The sequence below is a fragment of the Trypanosoma grayi genome, assembly GCF_000691245.1.
Source record: "Trypanosoma grayi strain ANR4 Tgr_9_V1, whole genome shotgun sequence".
NCBI lineage: Eukaryota > Euglenozoa > Kinetoplastea > Trypanosomatida > Trypanosomatidae > Trypanosoma > Trypanosoma grayi.
This window is the reverse complement of record NW_008825628.1, coordinates 26,356-49,307: the sequence shown is the minus strand read 5'-3', so window position 1 is coordinate 49,307 and position 22,952 is coordinate 26,356. Positions and strand designations below refer to the sequence as shown.

General features: G+C 51.9%; 13 protein-coding genes across 13 annotated transcripts; all 13 read left to right on the top strand.

Moving 5' to 3' along the window:
• Positions 1 to 254: 254 nt before the first annotated feature.
• On the top strand, positions 255 to 2,234 carry DQ04_00091240 (hypothetical protein; the record flags this gene model as incomplete). Its single annotated transcript, XM_009308118.1, has 1 exon — positions 255 to 2,234. One exon carries the CDS (start codon positions 255 to 257, stop codon positions 2,232 to 2,234), a length of 1,980 nt encoding a protein of 659 aa, XP_009306393.1.
• A 247-nt stretch (positions 2,235 to 2,481) lies between these two features.
• DQ04_00091230 (hypothetical protein) lies at positions 2,482 to 3,342 on the top strand (the record flags this gene model as incomplete). Its single annotated transcript, XM_009308117.1, has 1 exon — positions 2,482 to 3,342. One exon carries the CDS (start codon positions 2,482 to 2,484, stop codon positions 3,340 to 3,342), a length of 861 nt encoding a protein of 286 aa, XP_009306392.1.
• Positions 3,343 to 3,553: 211 nt separating this feature from the next.
• On the top strand, positions 3,554 to 4,978 carry DQ04_00091220 (hypothetical protein; the record flags this gene model as incomplete). The annotated part of the gene is made up of 1 exon (XM_009308116.1): positions 3,554 to 4,978. One exon carries the CDS (start codon positions 3,554 to 3,556, stop codon positions 4,976 to 4,978), a length of 1,425 nt encoding a protein of 474 aa, XP_009306391.1.
• A 257-nt stretch (positions 4,979 to 5,235) lies between these two features.
• DQ04_00091210 (PIF1 helicase-like protein) lies at positions 5,236 to 7,776 on the top strand (the record flags this gene model as incomplete). Its single annotated transcript, XM_009308115.1, has 1 exon — positions 5,236 to 7,776. One exon carries the CDS (start codon positions 5,236 to 5,238, stop codon positions 7,774 to 7,776), a length of 2,541 nt encoding a protein of 846 aa, XP_009306390.1.
• Positions 7,777 to 8,138: 362 nt separating this feature from the next.
• On the top strand, positions 8,139 to 9,365 carry DQ04_00091200 (phosphomannose isomerase; the record flags this gene model as incomplete). Its single annotated transcript, XM_009308114.1, has 1 exon — positions 8,139 to 9,365. One exon carries the CDS (start codon positions 8,139 to 8,141, stop codon positions 9,363 to 9,365), a length of 1,227 nt encoding a protein of 408 aa, XP_009306389.1.
• Positions 9,366 to 9,761: 396 nt separating this feature from the next.
• Positions 9,762 to 10,781, top strand: DQ04_00091190 (stromal membrane-associated protein; the record flags this gene model as incomplete). The annotated part of the gene is made up of 1 exon (XM_009308113.1): positions 9,762 to 10,781. One exon carries the CDS (start codon positions 9,762 to 9,764, stop codon positions 10,779 to 10,781), a length of 1,020 nt encoding a protein of 339 aa, XP_009306388.1.
• Positions 10,782 to 11,230: 449 nt separating this feature from the next.
• DQ04_00091180 (hypothetical protein) lies at positions 11,231 to 12,022 on the top strand (the record flags this gene model as incomplete). The annotated part of the gene is made up of 1 exon (XM_009308112.1): positions 11,231 to 12,022. One exon carries the CDS (start codon positions 11,231 to 11,233, stop codon positions 12,020 to 12,022), a length of 792 nt encoding a protein of 263 aa, XP_009306387.1.
• A 725-nt stretch (positions 12,023 to 12,747) lies between these two features.
• Positions 12,748 to 15,036, top strand: DQ04_00091170 (hypothetical protein; the record flags this gene model as incomplete). The annotated part of the gene is made up of 1 exon (XM_009308111.1): positions 12,748 to 15,036. The coding sequence occupies one exon, from the start codon at positions 12,748 to 12,750 to the stop codon at positions 15,034 to 15,036; it is 2,289 nt and encodes a 762-aa protein (XP_009306386.1).
• A 275-nt stretch (positions 15,037 to 15,311) lies between these two features.
• DQ04_00091160 (putative cell cycle sequence binding phosphoprotein (RBP33)) lies at positions 15,312 to 16,406 on the top strand (the record flags this gene model as incomplete). The annotated part of the gene is made up of 1 exon (XM_009308110.1): positions 15,312 to 16,406. One exon carries the CDS (start codon positions 15,312 to 15,314, stop codon positions 16,404 to 16,406), a length of 1,095 nt encoding a protein of 364 aa, XP_009306385.1.
• A 983-nt stretch (positions 16,407 to 17,389) lies between these two features.
• On the top strand, positions 17,390 to 18,283 carry DQ04_00091150 (hypothetical protein; the record flags this gene model as incomplete). The annotated part of the gene is made up of 1 exon (XM_009308109.1): positions 17,390 to 18,283. One exon carries the CDS (start codon positions 17,390 to 17,392, stop codon positions 18,281 to 18,283), a length of 894 nt encoding a protein of 297 aa, XP_009306384.1.
• Positions 18,284 to 18,602: 319 nt separating this feature from the next.
• Positions 18,603 to 19,706, top strand: DQ04_00091140 (hypothetical protein; the record flags this gene model as incomplete). Its single annotated transcript, XM_009308108.1, has 1 exon — positions 18,603 to 19,706. The coding sequence occupies one exon, from the start codon at positions 18,603 to 18,605 to the stop codon at positions 19,704 to 19,706; it is 1,104 nt and encodes a 367-aa protein (XP_009306383.1).
• A 266-nt stretch (positions 19,707 to 19,972) lies between these two features.
• On the top strand, positions 19,973 to 21,496 carry DQ04_00091130 (hypothetical protein; the record flags this gene model as incomplete). Its single annotated transcript, XM_009308107.1, has 1 exon — positions 19,973 to 21,496. One exon carries the CDS (start codon positions 19,973 to 19,975, stop codon positions 21,494 to 21,496), a length of 1,524 nt encoding a protein of 507 aa, XP_009306382.1.
• A 235-nt stretch (positions 21,497 to 21,731) lies between these two features.
• On the top strand, positions 21,732 to 22,901 carry DQ04_00091120 (hypothetical protein; the record flags this gene model as incomplete). Its single annotated transcript, XM_009308106.1, has 1 exon — positions 21,732 to 22,901. One exon carries the CDS (start codon positions 21,732 to 21,734, stop codon positions 22,899 to 22,901), a length of 1,170 nt encoding a protein of 389 aa, XP_009306381.1.
• Between the last annotated feature and the right edge of the window lie 51 nt (positions 22,902 to 22,952).

The window sequence follows — 22,952 nt, the reverse complement described above, 5'->3', positions numbered from 1 at the left end:
TTCTCTTGTCTGAAGACTGGAGAGAGAGAGGCGCGTCGCTGCCATCTGCGGCTCCATGCACGGAGCAGGCGCCACTCTGCATAGATAAATCTCTCCGTCAGGACTGCGTGCCGATTTTTCTTTTCTCAGTCTTGCTTGATCCCCCACAAACTTGGTGTGTTGCTCTGGTAATGGCGCTTTTTCCTGATTCTTTTCTGGAGAATAAAGGTCGGAGAAGTTGAAGCGGATTGTCGTTGATCTTGCCGCCAAACGTCATGGCCGCTCTGCGCAGTGTTCTTTCACGGCAGAAGGTCAATAGCTTCTGTGCCGTGGGATCTGAGTTGCTGAATGGACCTGTTTGCCTTTCTCGCGCCGTGTGGGAGGTGGCCCTAGACGACCTCGAAACGGCACGGTGCAACCCCTCCGTTTTGCCACCCCTGGATTCCTTATCCGTTCAATCTATCAGTGAGTCTGTGCGGCACTATCATGCCGTGTACGCACGGTGCGTACAGCTGTTAGTGGTGCCACTCCATCGCTGGCGGCAGTGGCATGAAGGGCTATGCTTTTTCATAGGAGAGTCAGGACGCGATGAGACAGGCGGCCTTGCCGCGTTGTGCCGTCAGCTGATGGTGTCTCAGCGAGAGTGTTTCGCAGTGGCCTTTTGGGGGTGCTGGTCGAGTGTTGCGGTGCGCCTAGAGTCTCTCTCAGAGCAAATCGCGTCACAAACACTTTCTGCCGCAGATGATGGGGCAAAGAATGGCAATGATAATGACGATGATGCAACAGTGTCCGGTGATGCGGAGAATGACGATGTCGTGGATAAATGCATTGTGCGCTTGCGGAAAAGATACTTCTTGGAGCTTTACCAGTTCCAGAGGCTCGCACACGACGCCGCGCACCTCTTCAACTCTTACGGTTTAGTTGGGAAGGCTGAACGTCAGTGGCTTACTGATGCTGTGCTGCTACAGCACGATGAAGCTGCAGCGGAGGCGCTCCTGCGACGCAGTTTCAAGCGTGATTTCGGCGTGCCATGCACTGAGCTCGACAGTGGGGTATTGTTCGAGGAGTACAAGGCCTTTGAAGTGAATGAACGCAAGGACCGAGAGATGCGAAAGAGGTCCCAGGAGACTCTTAAAGGTACGTGGTGTTCAAGGGCCCGTGATGTTTCCGAGCACGAGATGAAGCAGAAACAGGACTCGTCGCAAGAGCATCTGTGCGATGACCGCGGTAAAGAGATTTTGGACAATCTTGTGGAGTGTCTTCGTCGCAACGAGAGCAAACCTGATTTGGCTTTTGCTGTGACGATGTGCCGCATAGTGGAGAAGGAGGTCTTTCCTGCGTCAGTGAACCTTGCGCGTCTTGAGTTCGCTCTAAATCTTCTGCAGGAGTGGTTTGAGACATACGCCAACGAGCGGCACCCTGGCGACATCCCACTTCTCCTCGACGCTGATCTGTGGAAGTTTGTGTTGGAGCGGCACACGGAGCTTCTGAAATGGGCTGTGATGCACTATTGCTGCGATGACGCCACAGTAGATCCTCTGCTCTCAATTGACGCCATCATGTCAGTAAGTTTCTCAGTTCTGCACTGCCTCGACGTGTACCTCGTGTCTGTAGTTCGTAAGCGCACACCTGGCGACCCTAAAAAAGAGCTAGAGGCGAGACAGAAGGTGTCTAACTGGGTGCAGCAGACCGTTGTGAACTTGTTTCTTAGTGGCGTTCTAAACTTCTGTTCGGAATCTATAACGACTGGCTCATTTTCTGTGGCGTTCATCACATCTCGTATCGCTGTTGCAAAGGCACAACTGTTGATTCTTTGCGACGCCTTATCGTTGGCTATGGATGCACGGCAGCTGCTCCTCCCCACCATACAGCCAGCCTTTGAGGAGATGGGCAGACTTCAAAAGGATGCTGACGTGGCGGATTTGGTGCGATGGGTGATGTGCATGATCAGCGTACTGAGCATGCTTCGCCGCACGCTGCTCTACTCCACAAATGTGAGTGACACACCCGATGAACTGGTGCTTACCTTGCATGGACACTACCAAACCCTCCAGCGTCTAGCACCTTCTTTGGTGGCGAACCTTGTCTGTGATGCGTGGCTTGACTTCATGTTGTGTGAAGGGAGGCGCTCCGGTGCAGGGCGGCGAAGGATGTTGCTTGACATTACTCGTGTTCGGTGTTCTCTGCTCGAGCCATGTCAGAGCGTGAAGGAAGGCGAGAAAGTTGTGAAGCAGAAACGCCCACGCGAGGAGTGAAAAAAAAAATACTTTGGTGGTACATGATGGGGAACAGTGTGGGCCGCGCATTGCATATTGTTTATGCGGCATAAGGATGTTACTAATTCTTTTCTTTTTTGATGGTGTTTTTGTGATTTTTGTGATGACCAAATGGTTTCATTGATAATTGCTCCTTTTCTTTTCTGTGTGTGTCTTCTCTGTTGTTTTTTTACATTGCATTGCATTAGGTCGCACAGGGACGCGACTCTGAACTGCTTGCTTGGCCATGTTCAGTGAACTGGCCTTTGACAGTGGAAGCGACACCGACAATGCGATTCAGCACGGGGCCATCGACGATGATAAGTCGCGCCAGCTGGAAGGTGAAAGCTGTGGGGCGATCGGTGGCACCGTGCGCCTGCATCGCCCTGGTGAAGAGGGATTCTCCTGTGTTGCGGGAGGTGACAAGGACACCGATGCACTGCTCGACGCCAGGCTTGTGAGTGGCGATTCATGGCTGGACGATAAGTGTCACTGCATACGCTGCGAAACAGTACAGGCCTCCACACGACTGACAAGCCTACAGCAAAGGTGCAAAGGGAAACTGGTAGTGGTACTGCTGGATCTGGATAATTACGGTTTTAACCAGTTTAAATCAATACCCCCGGGTTCTGGGTCGTCTGACGGCTTTGATTTGCTAAAGCACGTGTTTGTGTGGTCCTTTTTTGGCTCCTGCTTTACACGGTACCACGGAGTATTCCCAGACGCGGAAAATGTTTGTCAAAGCTCTCCTCAACACGATGGAGTGGGGAAGCGCAGTGCGAAACGAAGTGTGTGGCAGCGGCTTGTGGCAGAAGGACGTTGTCACTTCACCCCTTGCGGCGGTCACAGCCAGGCGGCGGATGCTGTGATGGTGCAGGTGGCGCATGCCATGACGCACGTTCCGACGGTTGTGCTTAGTGGTGACCGTGAGTTGCTTCAAGATATCCACAACAACCGTCGTCTTGTCGGGAAGAAGGCAAGTCGAGAGACTGCGGCATTTGATTTTCTTTCTCAGTTGGACATTGTAAACGTTCTGGAGCACGGTAAGAGGTTTGTGCCTGTGTGGCGGGCACTGGAAGCAAGAATCCGTCTCATCGTGCAGCAGTAAAGCATTTGAGGTTGTGTGAACTTCACGATATCCGCATTTTTAATGTAAAGTACGTTCAATTAAACGGAGAAATTTTTTTTTGGGATGTGCATTCGTTGATGTTCCCTTTAGTACCCATTTTTCTCTGTGTTGCTTGTGATACTTAGGTAACACGCCTAAGTTTCACTTCTTTGCTCTATTCTTGTTTCCAGAGGCAGTTGTGTGAAGGTTCATGTCTTCCTCGGGGCTTGCAGACGTGGAGAAGAAAATAAACGAGGTGCGCGACCGCTTGGTGAACCTCAGCCTCAGCTTCCAGCGCGATGAGCACACCGCCCATCCATCACCAGCAGCGGTTCACGCCAGCAGAAGCGCGGAGCAGCGGCCAGCTGTGCTGGCGGAGCGCAGCGTCAACGAGGGCTGTGCGACGAAGGGAGGACTCAGCCGTATTGTGGAATTGGCTAAGCGGGAGGCAATGCAGCGACAGAGCGGCGGCGAGACCCTGCAGCTGGGCATTCGAAAGGAGAGCCAGACAGCGTCACCGGTGCCATCAGAGAAGTCCCTCACGGGCCTGCAGGCGCACACGTACTACGACACTACGCCCGCGGCTGCACCGGCTCCGCGCGCCGGAGCTGCGACGTCAGCGGCGCTGTTTCAGCGTGTCGCTAAACCGACACGTGCAGCGGCGTTCTACGATTCCTCTCCTACACACATAAATCTGTCACACGATTGCGAGCGCTTCCCGAACACAGATGCACCTCCAACATCAACCTCAACGCCAGTGCTTGGCCCAGAGACGGTCCGCGGCTTTGATCCTTTTCAGGCAGTCCAGGCCCGCTTGCGTGAGAAGCTGCGGAAGCCGACGCTCTACCGCAGCCCTCCTTCCAGTCCAGACAACAGCGCAAAGTCCCCGTCTCCAAAGCTACAAGAAGTGTGGCAGACGGGACCTGCGATTCTACAGGCAGGCAGAGAACGGGATGCATCCACCGATACGTCCCCCAACGCAAAGGGCACGACAATGAATGAGAGTATTCAGCAGCGTGCTGTGGAAGCACGCAGCCCCAGCGTGCGTGCGGTGGGGGATGCTATTCGTCACGTGAAGGAGCAGTTCGCATCAGTGTGCACACCGGTGCGAGCAAGCACCCCGCGGTCTTCCGCCGCCACCGAGGCGCAATGCCCAGTGCGCCGCACCGCCCAGTCTTCACGTGCGGATCCGCGCCCGCGACGCCCGTCCGAGACGCGTAGAGAAAGTGTTTCGAGGTGCTCGGCGCAGCAAAGGACGGCGCCGACACCGCGGCGGCCAAGCACTGCCACGGCACGACGCTCCACTTCGTCTCGTGCAGCATCGCCGGCACTCCCGGTCAGGACAGACCCGCATAGAACAGTGCTAGATGTATTAACGGGTGCGGAGTTCTTTGCACTCATGCGTCTTCGTGGTGTTTTGGTGTCTCGTGGTGAGACAGGGGAGTGCACACTTCCTGACACGCGGTGCCACTCCGTGTATCTCTCTCCAGAAGAGCACAGGCAACTCGTTGAGTTACGCGCCAATTTACAACTGCGCACCGCATCCATGAAGACATCCGCCGCCACAAGGCCGGCTGGCAAGACTTTGAATTCTCGACGATCTTCTCCGCCAACCCGTGGTGCATCGAGGCGGTAGATGAGGAGCCTCGGTCTCCCTTGAAAGTGGTATTTAGATTATTTCTTTTTTTTACAAATTTTGGTTCATAGATTCCGATCGCTCTTGGTCTTTGCCAGTTTGGCGTCGTTGCTATTTGTTTTTTCAACATGGATTTCTTTTTTTCTTATTGCAGATGGCGTGCCGTCGGTACTTTTCTGGGCCAATCTTTTCTCTCGTCCACCTCCTCCTGCTGCTGTTGCTGATGGTGTTGAATTGTAAGTTTTAGACAGAGCTTGATGCATACGGCGTTCTCTCGAGCACAGCTGCTGCGAAAGGCGCTTCCCCCGCTTCTCTTGAAGCAATACCCAAATGTGTGTGGAGTTCTCCAGGTCACCAATGGTGCTATGCAGGAGGGACCAAACAACGGTGAGTTGCATAAGAGGGTGATCAGGGGGAATGAACCTTTTCCCTTGGCTGATGAGGAGAATCTATTATCACAGTCGCGAGGCGGACGTTACTCAAATGTCGTTGAAAAGCATTCAGCCGTTGAAAAGGCGTCAAAGGATAGTCGTTCTTTTCCTGTGGGGGAAACTACTACTATGGAACTTTCAAATCCATTTTGTCCGACGGACAAAAATGATAGTGAGCAAGAATGCACTCAGGCGATGAATGAAGAGGAGGAACCGAAGCTGAGTTCAGAAAAGTGTATTGTACTCAAGATGGCTTTGAATGGGGCTTCTCTGTTTATTGGCGGTGATGCCGGGACAGGAAAGTCTTTCTTGCTGCGTCGCATTGCCAATAAGCTCGAGAAGAGAGGGCTTCGCGTCGCTCTTACCGCCTCTACTGGCATCGCCGCACTTGGGATTGGAGGGAATACGTTTCATGGCACTTTTGGGGTTCCTGTTGTCTCGGGCGATGAGAAGAGTTCAGCAGATGCTGGCGCTTCGCCACGCATTTGGTTCGATCCCGACTCGTTGGCAACACTGGATGTCATAATCGTCGATGAAGTGTCCCTCCTGCATGCGGGTCACATTGAAGGGCTTGACTTGGCAGCTCGTGCAGCCCCTGGTAAAGCCCAACACGTTCCATTTGGTGGGATTCAGGTGATACTTGGCGGTGACTTCATGCAACTCATGCACAGTGCCTCATGGAACGAGGCCAATCAACGGCGGATACTCTGTAAGGGACTGGACCGTAATGGTGATGCAGTGCAGGGCTCAACCGAAGAGAAAAAAGGGGTGATGATATCTCTGAATGACGAAAACGTTGCCGGGAAGCATCTCTACACCAAGCCTGGCGATGACATGCCCTCTCTTGGTAGCAGGCGCCGTAACATGAGGCGCTTTTATGCACGTCCTGTATTTGAAAGTCCCGTCTTTCATCATTGCTTGATTCACGTGCGGCTGAGTGAAGTGGTGCGGCAGGCGGAGGACCCTGCGTTCCTTGCCGACCTTAACAAACTGCGCTTCGGTGTTCTCACACACCGACTGTCGCGATCTGCTGTACGGAACCCAGAGGACCCTAACGCCATTCGCCTGTTCCCGACTAAACGCGCAGTCATTGCATTTAACGCGTCTAAAATGCTCGAGTTGGATGGGGAAGAGCGCTGCTTCCGAAGTGAACTTCAGGTGTCGGGCTGCGGCAGCCGCACAAGAGCATCAGCGAGTGGCTGTGGGAACAGCGGCGGTAGAAGTAATGCTCTGAAAGAGGTGCTTATTCTTCACTTCCGTGATAAGATGATGCATTCCACGAAGTGGCGGCGAGAGGCCGAGAGATTGGTGTATGAGCTTTGCTCTTGTTGCCACCTAAGCAGTGCCGTCCGAACGATGATCCCACCCGTGGCTTCGAGGTATTGTCGCCACCTCTGCGTGTACGTGCGGTTCGTGGATAAGCCTCGGAATGAGATGGTGAAGGCGATGTCTGCACTCCAGGCTGCGATTGGTGACAAGTTCCTCGCCAGGACGAAAGAGGCTGAAGTGGCCAGAAAACTCTGGGGAACGGTCTTTTGGGAAGTTCGTCAAGATGATTATTTGGAGCGCTCTCTTCGTTCAGCCTTTGAGCGACGGTACTCCAAAATCATTCAACACGATTATTTGTTCCAGCATAAGCGGCTGAAAGTAGGTTGCCGAGTTATGCTCCTGCGAAACCTCAATAAACAGTATGTCAATGGCTCACTCGGGACCATTGTCAGCTTTCAGCCTTTCCGCAACGTTCGTCACCTTCTTCCCTCAAACCTCAAGGTGCTGCTCTCACGATCCCATTACGCCTTTCTTCAACGAAAACAACAGCTCAGTGGTGCGCCTGACCCGTGGAAGCAGACGGCAGAAGATATTGGTGACAACAACAGCGATGAAACGATTGTTCCTGTTGTGCAAATGGACTCAGATGGTAATGAAGTTGCCATACCATGGATCTCCATTTCAATGCCAGCAGAACTGCGAGAGGGTTTTTGTGCAGTGCGTGTGGTTGTGATGCCCCTCGCCCCTGCCTACGCCTACACCGTGCACAAGGTGCAGGGAATAACATTTGACCACTCCCTTCTTTTTGACGGCAGCGGGTGCTTCCCGTGCGACCATCTTGTCTACGTTGCCGCCAGCCGTGTGAGGTTCTCTTCACAGTTTCGCATGGTTAATGTCTCCCCCCGCATGATATCTGTTCATGCTGGCGCGTTAAGATTTTCCTCAAGCCTTCACAATGCAACGGAGGCAGCAGCGGCGTGGAAAGGGTGGAAGAATGCACAGACGTCGAAGGAAGCTCTGTCGTCACTGTCAAAGTTCTCGCTGTATTATGCGGCGTGGAAATTACGTCGAAGACAGAATGAGAAACACGATAAGTAATGGTTTTATATTGGACCAATAGTTTTCCTTTCAAAATATTTTGATGCTTGGCTTTGTTTCTTATTTCTAGTGGTTATAATGTTTTATGTTGATTTCTGTCCCTCTGCTTTGGGTGCAGAAGTCGTCACTGTTTAGTATTCGCTCTGAATTACTTCAAAGGGGAGAGGGGGGGTCAATTTATCGGTCAGAGGCTGAATTTCACCATTGTATTCCTTTTGCTTTCACGACCTGTTGGGCTCTGTTCGTGCGTGCTACTACGGGTGTTGCGTTTCAGTAGCAATGGTGTTTGTGTGTTGCTTTTTGTCTTGTTCTCTCTTGTCATCTGCGGCTGACGTTGCTAGAAACGTCACTACCAAGGCATTATGACAGAGTTGGTGAGGTTGGAGTGTGGTGTCCAGCACTACGACTGGGGAAAGAGTGCGTCGGACAGTTTCATTGCGAAGATGAAGCACGTTTCTTCTGGGGATAAAAAGTACGCGGAGCTGTGGGTGGGTACGCACCCTAACTGTCCGTCGCGCACGCAGTCGGGGCAGCTGCTGTCCGAGTACATCGCCAACCCGACTGTTGCGCCCCGCTTTCTCTCCGCGTCGCAGCAGCGACACCCTGAGTTCCGCAACAGCGTGCCATTCCTCCTCAAGGTGCTGTCCATTCAAACGGCACTTTCCATTCAGGCGCACCCCAACAAGGCTCTTGCGCAAAAGCTTCACCTTGACAACCCAACCAAATATAAGGATCCAAATCACAAGCCCGAATTGATTGTGGCGCTAACACCGTTCGAGGCGCTCTGCTGTTTCCGCCCCCTGTGCGACATCCTTCGCCTGGTGCGGAAAGTGCCACCACTGAGCACCTTGCTGGGGTGTGCCACCGAGTTCCCCGCGGGCAATAGCGAAAAGGACACCGTAAAGAGCATGATGAGTCTGTTGTACAACTTGGACGCGGAGCGGCACACCAAAGCGCTGCGCGAACATGTGGGGGCGGTGATGGCACAAGGAGATACAGCTTCTACAGAAGACCGCCTCTTTGTGCGTCTTATGTCACAGTACCCGGATGATATCGGGTGTTGGATGGTGTACTTCCTCAATTACGTGCAGATGGAGCCTGGTCAGGGCCTCTTCCTCGCCGACAGTGAACCACATGCGTACATCTACGGTGACGGCGTGGAAATTATGGCGAGCAGCGATAACGTTGTGCGTGCTGGCCTAACGCCCAAGTGGAAAGATGTCCCCACGCTGTTGGATATGCTTAGCTACAACACTAAGGGCCTTCAGCGGGCCAAGTACGAGCGTCAGCGGGCACAAGGAGGGCTTGAGTGGGAGGTGCAGCACTATTGCCCGCCTCGTGAGTTTCCAGAGTTCTCCCTCTATCGCATCGAACACACTGCGCAAACCGCAGGTAGCGCGAGCGTTACTTTGCCAACCATTGGACTCGGATTTTGCCTAGGTGGCGAGGGCTTTGTGAACGGGACGCGTGTGGTGAAGGGTGACTGCTTTGCGGTTCCCTACGGTCAAGTGAAGTGCGAAGCGGAGCGAAATTTCTTGGTCTTTGTCGCATCCATGAACACCTCTGTTCAACAAATGTCAAGGGTGTGAGGGCAGTAGAGAGGCTTGCCAAGTAAAGCCGGGCAATCTTCCCCTCAGCTCCTCTTCCCCTCCAACAACAACAACAACAACAAAAGAAACAAATTTGAAATGTGGTACTCAAATAAAACCGTGAGAGCAATTGGTGTTTCAAAAGAAAAGAAAATGTAGAGGTGCTGGGTTAGAAACATGGTGGTGGGCAAAAACATATTATCTTGTGACGAAGCAAACTTGTGTGTTACTTGAGAGTACATTTTCCTCCTCTTTTCTTCGCTCTGTTTGGGTGATGCTTCTAAATGCTTTCCTTTTTTTTTTTGGACTACAGGTGTGCACAGAAGGCCTCTCTCTTGACTTTGCTCCTCTTTTTTTTTGTGGAAAGTGATTGTAGTCGTGGGGAAGTTGCGTCACATGGCGTCCTTGTCGAGCCAAACGAGTGAGGTACAGAGGAGGCATCGCCGCATGTTGTCTGAGTTGTTTAGGCTGGAGGAGAACCAGGAGTGCATGGACTGTCAGGCGCGGAACCCTACCTGGGCCAGCACAAACATAGGCATCTTTATCTGTTTGAGGTGTAGCGGTTTGCATAGACAGCTCGGGGTGCACGTGAGTAAAGTGAAAAGCTGCACCATGGATATATGGGAGCCCGCGCAAATTGCGTTCATGCGCGCCATGGGGAATGGAAGGGCAAGAACAATCTGGGAGGGCACCCTGCCGTCCGACTACGGCAAGCCAGGTGAGAAAGAGGACTCTGAGCTAGTGCTTAAATGGATTCGCACGAAATATGAGATGAAGAAATTTTACAGGCCTCCACCCACAGTGGAGGCGACGCAGGTGTCCACTTCTGCAAAGAATGCACCGTTACAGCTAAGTGATTTACAGATTAAACAGCGGAGAACACGGAAGGAGGGTGCTCCTGGCACGCGGTTTCAAGAGGGTGGAGAGATGCTCTGGGAGTTGAACTCAGGGGGTAATATGTCGCCAAGCACACCTGATGCAGCACCTTTATTGGATTTAATGACCTTTGGTGGCATACAGACTCAGACTAGGCATGGTGGAAACTTGGCATTTGAATTTGTTGATACGTCGTCGCCAGCCCCCGAACAACATGGAGTTAGTGCTTTTGCTTTTATCTCAGCAGCAGGGAATACCAAGGAGCGGGGAGTGTGTAAGTGTTCTCCCAGTTGTTTTGATTATGAATTTGCAGGTGGCGCATGTGATGTCAGGGTTAGTGGCAGCCACGACGTCGCTGGGGGCTGTAGCAGACAGAGCACTGTGCTAGATGACCTCTTCCGCGATGACCGTCCCTCTCTGCGTGTGGAGGAGGCAAATGGAGCGCAGGGTGTCCCGCTGCCAGTGCCAATTCCGCCGAGATCGAATGGATCAACTGTTGGTGCCTGTTTTGACCCTTTCGGACGAGTCTTCACCTCTTAGCCTTTGCCACAACACTCAAGAAGTCCTACGACACAACACCAACAGCTACTCTTTAACAGAGAGATGCAGGTAATTCGGTCGTGGCATGCCACATAGGCATAGTTACAGGGACAGATTAGGGCCCTACAGCAGCATATTGTTTCGTTAAAGAGTGGTGTCTACAATTATATACTACACCAAGCTATAGAGAGGCGATGCTGTGGGTAAATTTTGCTTCTATTGCTGATGGATACGTGCCAAGTTTTATCGAAGAGTGAAGAAATAAGACGGTTTTCTTTTTGGTTTTGTTGTGCCAAGCGTAAGAGAGTTGGGCATTGGATTGCTCTCCTATTTGATGTCATTTTTTTTTTGTTTTTTTCGTTTTTTGCACATGAATATTTTGTTTAAGGTGAGGGATATCTCCCGTAGTAAAGTGACTTTGTATTGGCCAACTGGGTCTGTATCTCAACATGAAGACTGTGGCTCTGGCACCCTCTCTTGGCCCTCAAGAGGGTCTGCAGCAGCAGCACACAGAATCACCACCACCGCCAAAGCGAATAAAGAGCACTACATCGCCCTTCCTTCGAGCACAACAGGATCTACAGAAAGAGCTTCACTGCGACTACGTCCTTTTGTGGTACGAACGAGACCCTGAATCCCCTCCTGGTCAGCGGCCGAACTTCTTGCGCGTCGGTGAGCCTATACCAGTGTCTCTCTCGCATCAGGTGTTCATGCAGATGGCGCTGGGTGTGCTGAAGGATCGGCTGGTGAAGGGGCCCATGCGGACGAAGTCAGGGAACGCGAGCAAGGCTGCAGAGAAAGAAGGTGTGAGCGACAATGATACAGCCCTCAAGGACACTGAATGCCAGTCACCGAATGCACCCGGCGTGCCACCCAAAAAGGTGAAGAATGCCCCGAATAGGCGGCAACAAGATACAGTGGCCTTATTTTGCTTTTTGTGGCAGTACGCGGTGGGCATGCTGAAGTCGCAGGAGGAGGCAATGCAGCTTGCTCTCGCGCGGAACAAGGCTGGACCGCCGCTGCGCCCAGTCGTTCGCATGACAAAGCAGCAGCTGCGCCTGCAGATGTTGTTGGAGTACGACATTGACGTGCGGCAGGTCCTCGGCGACGGCCTCCCCCTGGAAAACGCCGTCACCGATGAGTACTGCAGGGGTCTCCTGCCGGAGAATGTCGGGGAGGAAGAGTTCTACAACCAACTCGCCAAGCCGTCAGGAATGGCGCAGACGTGTTCGGTGATGTGAGTTGGCAGGATAGACCTCGCATCGACTTTTTCGCTCTTTGTGTTTTTTTGTTTCTTGCTTGCTTCCTTTTTTTTTTTTCTTTTCTGCAGTTGGGGTACTTCTCTCTTTCTTTTCTTTTGTGGATCCCAACCGCTTCCGTTGTCTCAGTTTGGAACGGCGCAATGCCGCGGCCCCGTCGTGCCGTGGTGGGTCGGGGGGGCTGGACAGCGTCCCGTTGCAGCGGCGGCAAGCAAAGACAAACCAAAATGATGAATGTGTACAACACTGAAATATAGGAATGGAAGCATCTTTTTTTTTTTTNTTTTTTTTTTTTAGTTTTCTCTGTGATTGGAGTTTTTTTTTCTTACTTGCTCCACCTTGGTATGCTTCGTCAGTCTGTGGACTCGAGAGGGCGAAATGAGCCATCATTCTCGACGATTTCTTTTCTTGTTTGTTTGGCTGGTTGGCGTGTACACTTGCGTGCAGCTAAATCATTGGCGTCACTGGCTGTGCCACCGCGCCGCAGCCGCGCGCACCGTTGCCGATACGGCTGCTGCTGTGGTAGGGCTCGTCTCTGACTTTTGCTGGTGGTGGCGTTGGATGAGTTTCCAGGGCGTTCGCTTGCGGGTGTGTGTAGTTGTACACCCGCTCGGTGGAGCCGTGTCTTGTATTCATGCTCTTTTTACTTATTTATTTTCNTTCATTCGTGTGTCGGAGAGGGGAACTATTCATTTATTCACATTCAAATGGTCCGACTGCCTCCCCACCAGCTGCCGCAGGAACGCACGACGCGGGTGACAGCAGCCGCCCGCCAGAGGCCACCTGCCTCGTCGTCCTCGCGTTCTGTAGCAGCGGCAGCAACATCATTGACTGCCAAGAGGCCCCTCATTTACTGGCAGGCCGTGGGGGGACCAGCGCTGCTCTTCCGTGGGCCGCTGGGCAACGCAGTGGGGGAGGCGCCGGCAGGCTCTGTCATACGTGAAGTCCGCCGCTACAAGGACCCATTTGGCAGCTGGTGGGCCGCGTCGAGGGTGGAAGACGGCACTACAGTGTGGGTGCTGCTCTCGGTGAACGATGCGACAAATGGGGATGGGGAAACCGCATGCTGGCAGAGAGTTTACGACGAACGCTTTCTTACAGAAGCGCCTGAGAGCTCTGATCATCCAAAAGAAACGGGACCAGAGCGTGAGCTTATTTCAACGGAGAAGAATACGAGGACCCTCCCACCGTTGGACACTCTGCTTCGTGATATCCAGCTTCTGGAAGAGTGTTGGCAAAACGTAGCCGCTACGCCTGGGACGGGGCGGAATTGGAATGAGGAATACCAGCAGCTCGTAGAAATGGTCCTCTTTGGTGTGTGGGAGAAGAGTGTTGCGACGAGGGAGAAACTGCGCATGTTTATGGGGGAGTTTGCAAGAGCAGCTGAGGACGCAGCGTTCACTCTGCTAGCGGACCTTCTGCGCCCCTCTTCAGAGCGTGAGGCGCGGGCCACGAAGTGTGGCACGATGGGGACATTTCAGCACAATAACCTTCTTGTGAGGCTCGTCCTTGATGACGGTGATGGAAATTGCAAAGGCGATGTGCATGCCTGGCAGGTGGCGTCTCAGTCCATGCAGGCAGTGCAGCTGGTTGCACTAGAGGGCCCCAAGCGGCTTCTGTCAACACCACCAACTGCGCTCGTCACGTTCACGGGGTTTCGTCTCATTGTGACTGCAATACCTCCTGTTGCGGTGAGCGGTGTTGTGTACCTCCCGCTACAAGAATTGGAGCGCAGATTGGACCCGCCAGAGTTTGTCAAGTCTCAAATGATGGATCTGGGTCAGTCTATGGGACTTCAGCTACACAACATGATTCTGCCGACAAGAGACGCACTTCCGGTGACTCTGCCTGTAGATGTTGCTGTGGTTGTGGGCCACGATAAACGCCTTTACATCATGAATGCCTCGCGTGTGTTACCACACATCGCCACAGTCGCAAGTGGGGCACCCGGTACGGAAAAAGCAGCAGGACTACGTTTCCGACCAGAGTTTTTGCTTTCATGGGGCCGACTTCTGAGCCCTGACGCCTTTGTGGAGAATGCCGCAACTCCTGAAGACAATGCCGCGGTTGTCGAGGCAACGGAATGCTTGCATGCAGAGCTGATCCCTGCCGTGGCGGAAATGCTTGATTTTCACCGTGCCGTTGATGTTCCCCGGCAAGATAACGCAGAATGCACGCTGTGTTCTCTCACAATGGAGAATGAACTGCGTTTTGTTGTCTGTCGTGGGGATGACATGTGCTGCAACATCTGCTCCCACTGCTACACTAAGCGGCTCTCTGAAGAAAAGAAGCACTCGAATCTTTTTGGCGATGCTGTTAAGTGTGGCAGCACTCCACGTGGCCCAAAGGGACTCTTGGTAGAGCCCTCGCTGACCTCTATTTTCCACGCCAACGGACTGAACATGCGCTTTCTGCCGTTTGTTTATCATCGCATTTCGGAGGCATCTCGCTTTGCGGTGGGACATTACCTTGAGATTGAGATGATTGCACGAGCCGCCGTGCGTGTTCTTCGTGATAAGCTTCGTCGCACTGCGCAAACTATAGGTGATGTGAAGACGATATGTCAGGATTTTCTCTTGGGTCTGTTGCAGTCCTCTGGTGCGACGGCGGAGCGTTTCTGGGCGAAGGATCTGGGCCCTGCGTTGGAGAGTTTGTACGGCCTGCAGGAACCATTTGACACCGTAGATATAGATATTGAGCTACTCTATCATCGTGTGGAACAGCTGTCCGGTGTTTTTCTAGACAAGGCAAGTGTGGCGTCCTTCCACTCTGAAAAGCCGTTTCTTCAGATTGCGGAAGTTCGGCCGTTGGTCAAGACGATACAACCACCCCATGTGGAGGATGAGGCCTCTCACAGCAAGACACGCGCAGCGCTGCTGCAACGCTTGGAGGACGTCCTGCTGTTTTGGATTGGTGCTTCCTCAAAGAGTGAGGAAAGTGGCGGCAAGGAGCTGGCACAACCGTTCTACCTGACGGAGCGAGACAGTTGGGTGTAGTACGTTGTATGGCCACTTTGCTTCGCGCTATATTGTTGGAGCGTATGCTTGATGGGGGTGCTGCGAGAAAACCAGTTGGATGCTTTTGGTACTAAGTGTTGTGTTGCGTTTGTTTTGCATAATGCTTACAAAGGTACCTGTGCGTTTTTTCTTATTCCTTTTCCCAGTAAGCTGTGCTTCGTCTGCACAACCTAACCGTTTTCCTTTATTACTGCTCTTTCAATCAATAAAAATAAGCAAGGGAAACAACAACTACAGGCATTATACATTNCATAATGGATTTGAATTCTTTCCAGGACGTGACGAATGTGGCGGCGAGGAAGCATGGGTCATATCTGCAGTATGCGCCGCAGATGCCAGAAGATGTGCATGTCGCCAATTCCGCCAGGATTGAGGAGCTATCCGAGAAGGTGGATCACATCATGTGTAAGGTTGACGCCATCTATGACCTGCTGGTTGCATTGGTGCCTCAGCAGGTGAACACCTTGACGCGCACTGTTCCCCCCGTCACTCCGCAGACACCAAGTCCAGATGCTGTGCAGCCTGTTTTGCATGATGAGGAGTGCAGTGTCGTCTCGCTGCTCAGCGGTGCCCTTCATCAGCGACCAGATTCAGTCCCGTTGACGGAGCCCCCGGTGTATGCACAGCCGCCTAGGGGAGAGGCAACCGCAATAAAAGCTAAGGACGAGGAGCCAAGAAGCCATTTTCGCAAGAAGACCCCAACCACCGGGCCGATGACGGCATCAGCGGCACGTGGGGCTGATACAAATAGTTCCCCCAAACACGACTGCTTCATTGTGCTGGTGGAATTCAAGTGCCAGCGAGTGAAACGCTGTGAAAGTAGCGTCTTTATCGTTCCTGGCCAGTATGCCATTGTACAGGGTGATCGTGGCCATGACTGTGGTGTCGTGAACCAGTGCAGCGAGTGGAGCGCTGAAAAGGGCTGCTTTGTGCGAGAGGAAAGCTTCGACGGGAACGTGATAAATGTGTCCCGCATGAAGGGCGATTTGGGGCGTGTCCTGCGCGTGGCAACTGAAGAGGAGGTGGAGCGTCTCTTTGGCGAGATCGCACGCAATGAAAACCTTGCGCTGAAGACATGCCGCGAGATTGTTGGACGATTGGGACTTGAGATGGATGTGGTGGACTGTGAGTATCAGTTTGATCAGCAGAAGATCAGCTTCTACTATGAGGCCTCGCGCTCCATCGACTTCCGGCAGCTTAACAGTGAGCTGTACCGCATCTTCGGTGTCCGCATTTGGCTGCAGAACGTCAACAACGCCGTGAAGAATGTGGTTCCTGCTGGCGCCATGTCGCGCGACGATAAGGTGCAGTACCATAAGAGCGGACTTCGCCCACCGAACTTCAAATAGAGGCCCCTCTCTGTCCTTTATTTCTTTTTTTTTTGTCTCACCCTTCTCTTTCTTTATTTGTTTTTTTTTTCTTGTTTACTCCCACCGTGATCACGAAAAGGGGCGAGAGGAAAGCATCTGCAAGTATAGACAAGGGGAGGAGTGACTCGTTTTTTTTTTTGTTTTTATTGCTCCGCTACTCCACCTCCCTCGTTTGTTGATCATCATAGAGGCACAAACACGGACCTTTGTTTTTGTTTTTGTGTGCGTTTTGCAACGGGTGCCCCCATCGCCTCCGTCGCCGCCTCCTGTTGACGGAGCGGATGCGCACTACTATTCCATACGCATATATATTTTTATATATATTTATATAGAAATACATATAAATATATAAACAGCATAGAGGCATGTGCGCTTATTCATTCCTATTTCTTCCACAAGCGTTCTGCATTTCTCCTTTTCATTCGGTCGTTTGCCGTCATGACGTTCGAAGTTCCAAATGAAGCAAGCCGCGGCAAAGCGTTTTGTCACCGTTGTGGGAATGAACGCTTTGGCACACACACACACACACGCACACATACACAAATCCTTTTTTTCCGTCCTCGCTCTTTCAGCAACACGGAATGTTTTGTGCTATGATGGCGCCGCCACAGACACTCAAGGGCGAGCCAATCGCTGTCAATGGCAATGAGCGGAAGGTCTGTTCCATTCAGAAATAATGGACCACACTGCTTTTACTGTGTTTTTTTGGGCTGATGCTCGTTTTTCTTGTCCTTTTACACAGACGTACTTCTAGATGCTGGCGGGAAAGAAATGGGAAGTATAGGCAACTGCAGCAACTCGACTGTGCCTCATCCACTGTCTTCGTTGTGGCAACACAAATTGTATTGGGGTCTCAATGCGTTCACATTACTGTCTTCCTCTCCCTCTGCTGCTCTTCGTTGAATGGAGTCCAACACACAGGGCACACCATGGGGTACCGGCGGCCTCTGTGGTGGGTTAGGATGAGGAAACATGGTGGGAGCTGTGTGGCGCTGGCGCTCCTAATGCTTATTGCCCTGTGGTTGCTGATTGGGTCGGCAGAGCCGCCCCAGACGCGTGGCATCTCTTCTCCACTGCAGCCGTGGGGCTACAACAAGGAGCGGAACATTCACCGCATGGAAGCTCTGCAGGAAAGTATTGCTCGCGACATTCGCAGCGGTACTCTGTCACCGTCACGGCCCTTCTCCATTGTGGACTACGGCTCAGACCAGGGATACTTCTCCCTCAACCTCGCCGTGATGTTCCCCAACGCGCACGTGATATCGGTGGAGTTGGGAGGCGTGGGCGGTGAGATATGGAAGAAAGGTGGTGACGTCCTGGCATTGCAGGATCAGCTCATTGAGCGGTACAACGCCGCGCGTCAGGTTGAGATATGCCAGACCCTTGTGAAACCCGAGCACTTTACCCAATTGAATGAGGCTGGGCTGCGCTCTGACTACCAGCTGGTGCTCAGTGTTTTCCACTGGTTTGAACTAAAGGAAAAGGAAGTGTTTCAGCGCGTTTTGGTGGCGCTACTACAGAATGTGAATGTCGCCACTTTCATTGAGCTACCTGTACTGGGAGACAACTCTGAGTTGATCCGGAAACAGGTAGGATACAAGAATTTTAAGAGGTGGTACGAAGGGTCTGGTGGAGATATTGCCAAGGTTATTGGGGAAGCGGTACATGCGCATAATCTTACCGCGCGCATCACCTCCATTGCGAAGGTGCCGTGGATTCGGTGGCACCGTGGCTTGTACCGGGTGGAGCTGGTCGGAGAGAACAGACGACTTCCATGTGGCTGCGAAAAAAGACGTGAAATTTATGGGTGTAAGGAACGAGCCCATCACAATCAGTGCACCAACCCACAGTTGTAGTTTTTGTATGGGACCTTGTTTTCCCTCTTTTGGTGAAAAAGGCTTGCGGTTCCATTTCTTGCTTCTGGCATGGAGTTAAACGACTGACATATGGAACTGTCACTTGTGTTTGTCGGTATCCTACCATCTCGTTTTCTTTCTCTCTCTGTGTCTATGTGTGTGCGAGTATTTCTTATCCCCTGCTCTCCTAGTGGCCCGGTTGAGTGTCGCTTGTTAATTCGCCTATCTATCGCTCTGCTTCTTATTTTTCATCAAAGGCTCCTTCGCAGTCTAACAAGAAACACGTTGTGACAACACTTCAGTGCCTGGGCATGGTGGAATGAGGTCTGCACGCCAGCACTGTGATTCCCATATTACGCATGTGCCGAAGAAGAAGCTTTTTGTGGTGGCCGCTTTTATAGCGCTCTTCTTTATCATCTCCCTCACCATTGGTAACTGGCCGCTGCCCAAGGCACCTCAATCGGCCGTTATTTCTCATTCTGATGTAATGCATGATGCAGATAACACCACTGATGAGCATGATTTACATGGCATGCAGCACCTGAAAAACATTTCTGCGAATGTCCCTGTTCCGTTCTTGAGCCCGTGGGGAGACAACCGTCTAGCTGTCTTTCGCGAGTGGGTGTACATTTACCGTAGCATCCGTGCTGACATTCAACGCCTTGATGGCACCAACAACCCTAAAGGCGAGCCTGTTCCACACAATTCATCTCCTGGGTCAGGCAGACGCATTCAGGTTTTAGTGTACGACGTTAACGATGGATACTTTACGCTTTCTCTTATTAAGTTTCTGCCAGAGATGTTTGTAACAAGCGTTGTCTTCGACAAGTGCAGGCATTCTGCTAAAAAAACGGCTGAATGTCCGTCTCCTGTGCAGCTTTCAGAGAACATTGAGAAAATGTGGAAGGAGCTACGGAAGCCGGATGATGTGGTGTCAGATCCGCCTCTTTCCGTGTGTGTGTCACCAGAGATGTCACTCCTTCGCTTAGGTGGTATAGGGAGCAGACATACATTGGCAGATTACCAGATTGCAGTTTCACTATTTGACCACTTTACCCTCACCCCAACCAAGGCGACATTTCAACGATTGCTCATCGCAGTTCTCAAGAGTGCCTCTGTTGCCACTTTCATCAGCCTTCCCAGGTTTCGTGCCCCTATCAAGAGAAAACCGAACCAGCCGCCGCGTTGGTATGAATCTGCGTTGGATCCTGAGGAGTTGATAAAGGAAGCGGCGAATAGTTTTTCCCTTCAAGTGTCTGTCACACCTCTTGTCTCCGTGTGGAGGTCCGGGGGGAATCAAAGTGTGCTACGCGTGGAGGTCTTGCGGAATAGCAAGGAGGAAGCAGGGGAAAACATGCAATGCAATTCCCGTCGAAAAATCCTGCGCTGCACTTCCCAAGGCCATTTTGCGCGCTGCCCTTGAGAGTTATATTGCATTCCTTGATTGGGGTGTAGTTGTTTCCTGGTTGCTGTGGACGAACGATAGCACCAGCGCTACCTTGTGTTTCTTGTAGTGGTTGTTTCAAATATCTGATGGTTTTTCCTTTTGTAACTTTGTGCCTCTCCCTCATTTTCTCTTTCTTTGTTTGGTGATGTGGAGGAAGACAGGAAAAGGGGCTTCATTGCCACTTTTTTTAAAGATATTTCTTTGATTTAACTCCCCGTTTGGATTTGTGGGAGCACTAGACTATGGCACAGCACCCCGACAAAATTAAATGGAAGAGTAAGGTGCACTTTGGCCTCAGTGCATCGCAGTTTGGGATGGCTCTTGGCTTTTGTGGTCGCGTTGTGGATTACGTGGATTACCTGCGCAACATCGTTGGCACAGACAAGGAGTTTACCGGAAACGCCAGCACCGCTCACGGCATCGAAACGGAGCCCAAGGCACGCGCGCTGTATGAGCTTCTAACAGGCAGCGCTGTCAGTGACGGTGGCTTCTTCTTGGCGGAGGACTCCTTGCTTGGGTGTTCGCCAGACGGGCGAATATTTTACGACACCGACCCGTCGCTGTGTGGTTCGGTTGACGTCATGACAGATGAACGAAGACTGAGCTCACCGCGAGGTGTTGTTGGGGTAAGGATACCGTTTACGGCGAAACGGAGACGGCAGAATGATGCCACAACATCCCCTGCATGCTTTCCTCCAAAAGGTAAGTGCCGTCTACTGGAAATTAAATCACCGTTTAATTCTCTATACGACGGATCCAAGCCAAGCTACAAGCCATTTGGCATTCCCCTGCATTACCTCTGCCAGATGCAGGGTCAAATGGCCATCGCTGACGCCGATGAATGCGACTTTTTCGTATATCTTGATCGGCCCGCTTGTCAGGTTGTGGCCTGGCGTGTGCGGCGTAGCAGCGAGTTCTGGGAGTGGGCGCGTCCGAAACTCCTCCAGGTGGTGGAGTGGGTGCAGCAGGGTCCTCCACTGGGGCTCAACCGCCGCTTTGAGTTTGAGGCGTTTGACTTCTCGAAGATTTCCGTAGAACCGCTTGTCTTTCCGTACGACATCTCAGCCAACATGCCGATTAATGAACCCCGTCGCTTTCCCTTCTTTGAGCGGTATCCAAACCCGTATAGAAGTAAGATAACTGATGCCCACCATAACGCTGTTATGCGGGGGCTGAAGAGTGCTGTTACACGATTTCTGTTTTACACGGAGATAAATAATGAGGATCAGAGCACGGAGGAGGTAAGGGAGTGTGAGAATATGCTTCTGTGCTCTCTGCCACCACCTGCAGTTGTTACTGCGGCTGCTAACCTGTACTGGAATTCTCTCGCCGCGTCGTGTGGTTCTGCAGCAGATGAAACCACTTGGAGCACAACGATGGTTGTTGTTGAGAAGCCCTGCAATTTCAATGATGACTCAGTTACTTGCCACTTATGCAAAAAGGGAGGTGGTCCCAGCCAGGGTAATAAGATTCGGGTGAGGTACTTCAAGCGAGACTTTTTCTCCGCATTGCTTCCTTCAGTATGTCCTTTGAATACATTGGAAGCGACTACAGTGCCTTCAGCCACACATGGTGAAAACGTCACCATGACTATAGAACGCGGCAGCGCTGTCATGCCAGCGGCGTCATGTCCGAGTGTTGTCCCGCTGTCGCCATCAAAAGGAAGAGGATTATCTTCCAACTCCAGCATCTCCGTTATTTTGGTAGACAAGGAATCAGCAGTATCACGAGCCACATCGGTAGAGATTTGCGCATTGCCTCAGTAACGAATAATCTTATTTCTGTGGAGATTGCGGGCGTGCGTCTGTCTTACTCTCATGCTTAAATTAATTCGAAAGCGTATCTGAAAGTGTCTGGTTGTGTCTGGTTGTGTTGCGGAGTGGCTCACCACTGACTTGACGTATCTTCCCCTGTGTTATCTAAAGGGGGTCCGTACCAGAATTACAGCAGGAACATAAAGCCAAAAAAAAAGCAATGAGAAAACGAACCAATAGTACGACGATGAGCGTGAGCACCAAAACAAGTCTTACGCTGTATGGTAGTGGCTCCTACAGTGAAGCACCTATACCAACCAATTATTCAAAGCAGCAGCCAATACCTCGCTTGTATCCGGTTTTGGAGGACTGTTCAGTGCGTCACGCTGACGTGGAGAACCTCCCGCCGTCTGTGCCCGGTGCTGTGGCTACTTCTGTTTGTGCTGCTGGTGGTGGTGGTGATGTTGTGGCTATGGCGAACGCACCCGTGAAGGAGAGGAGGGGTGGATCTCTCCACGGGAGTACAAAACGTCCTAGTGTGGTGGAATATGAGGTGAAATGGAAGGGCTTGACAGCAAAACAGATTCTACGGAACTTGATGCCTGTTAAAATTCATTATAAGATGCATTTGCTCTTCCAAGAAGAACGAAGGGGTCGGTATCTCATCGCAAACGAGGAGTTCACGGAGTTTACTGAAATTCACATTCAATGTGTCTATGGAGCGCCTATCCGCGAAGAGCTCCTCCACTGGGAACCTTCGAAGAAGGTATCGCGACATATGCTACATCTTAATCGACTGTGCCGAGACTCTTCTAAAGTGATGTCATTAACTCCCTGCGTCCGCAGGCCCAGTGTAAACGATGACACCTTGCATACACCTAGAACGCATGCCCTCATAGCTGAAGACAGCATATTCTCTTCGGACTCCAGGCTGTCGCTTTCCCTTCCGAAGGCCGATACGGTTCTCGCCAGCAGACTAGCTACCTTTGACGACACACTGAGTAGGAACCTCTCATATGGGGAGTGTGCAACAGAGTGCAAGCGGCATCGGTGTTCAAGGTCGGGTAGCTGTGGTAACAATAGCGTTGCTTCTGTCTTGACCGTAACTCGTCGACTGACAGCGTCTGAGGAGACAGTGCCGCATGACGAGGCCCGCACGCCGCCTAAAAAAGACGCTGATAGATACGACAGTCTTGTTTTGTCCCTCGCAGGGACTTCGCCTAGGAGTGACAACTCACTGGAACGCTCAATTGGCTTCACTGCACAACGCGGGGCTGATGCATCACTTGACACCGATGGTTCACTGGAGCGCTCTATTAATGATGTACTACCCAGCGATTCTTTTACTATGGCGCGTTCGTTTGGCAGTGGCACACCGCCAGACTTTGTCAGTCTGAGTGATGAAAATGAGAATTAGAAACATGACCTGCTTCTCTGTTGTATTGGAGGGTCTTTTCTTTTTTTTTTT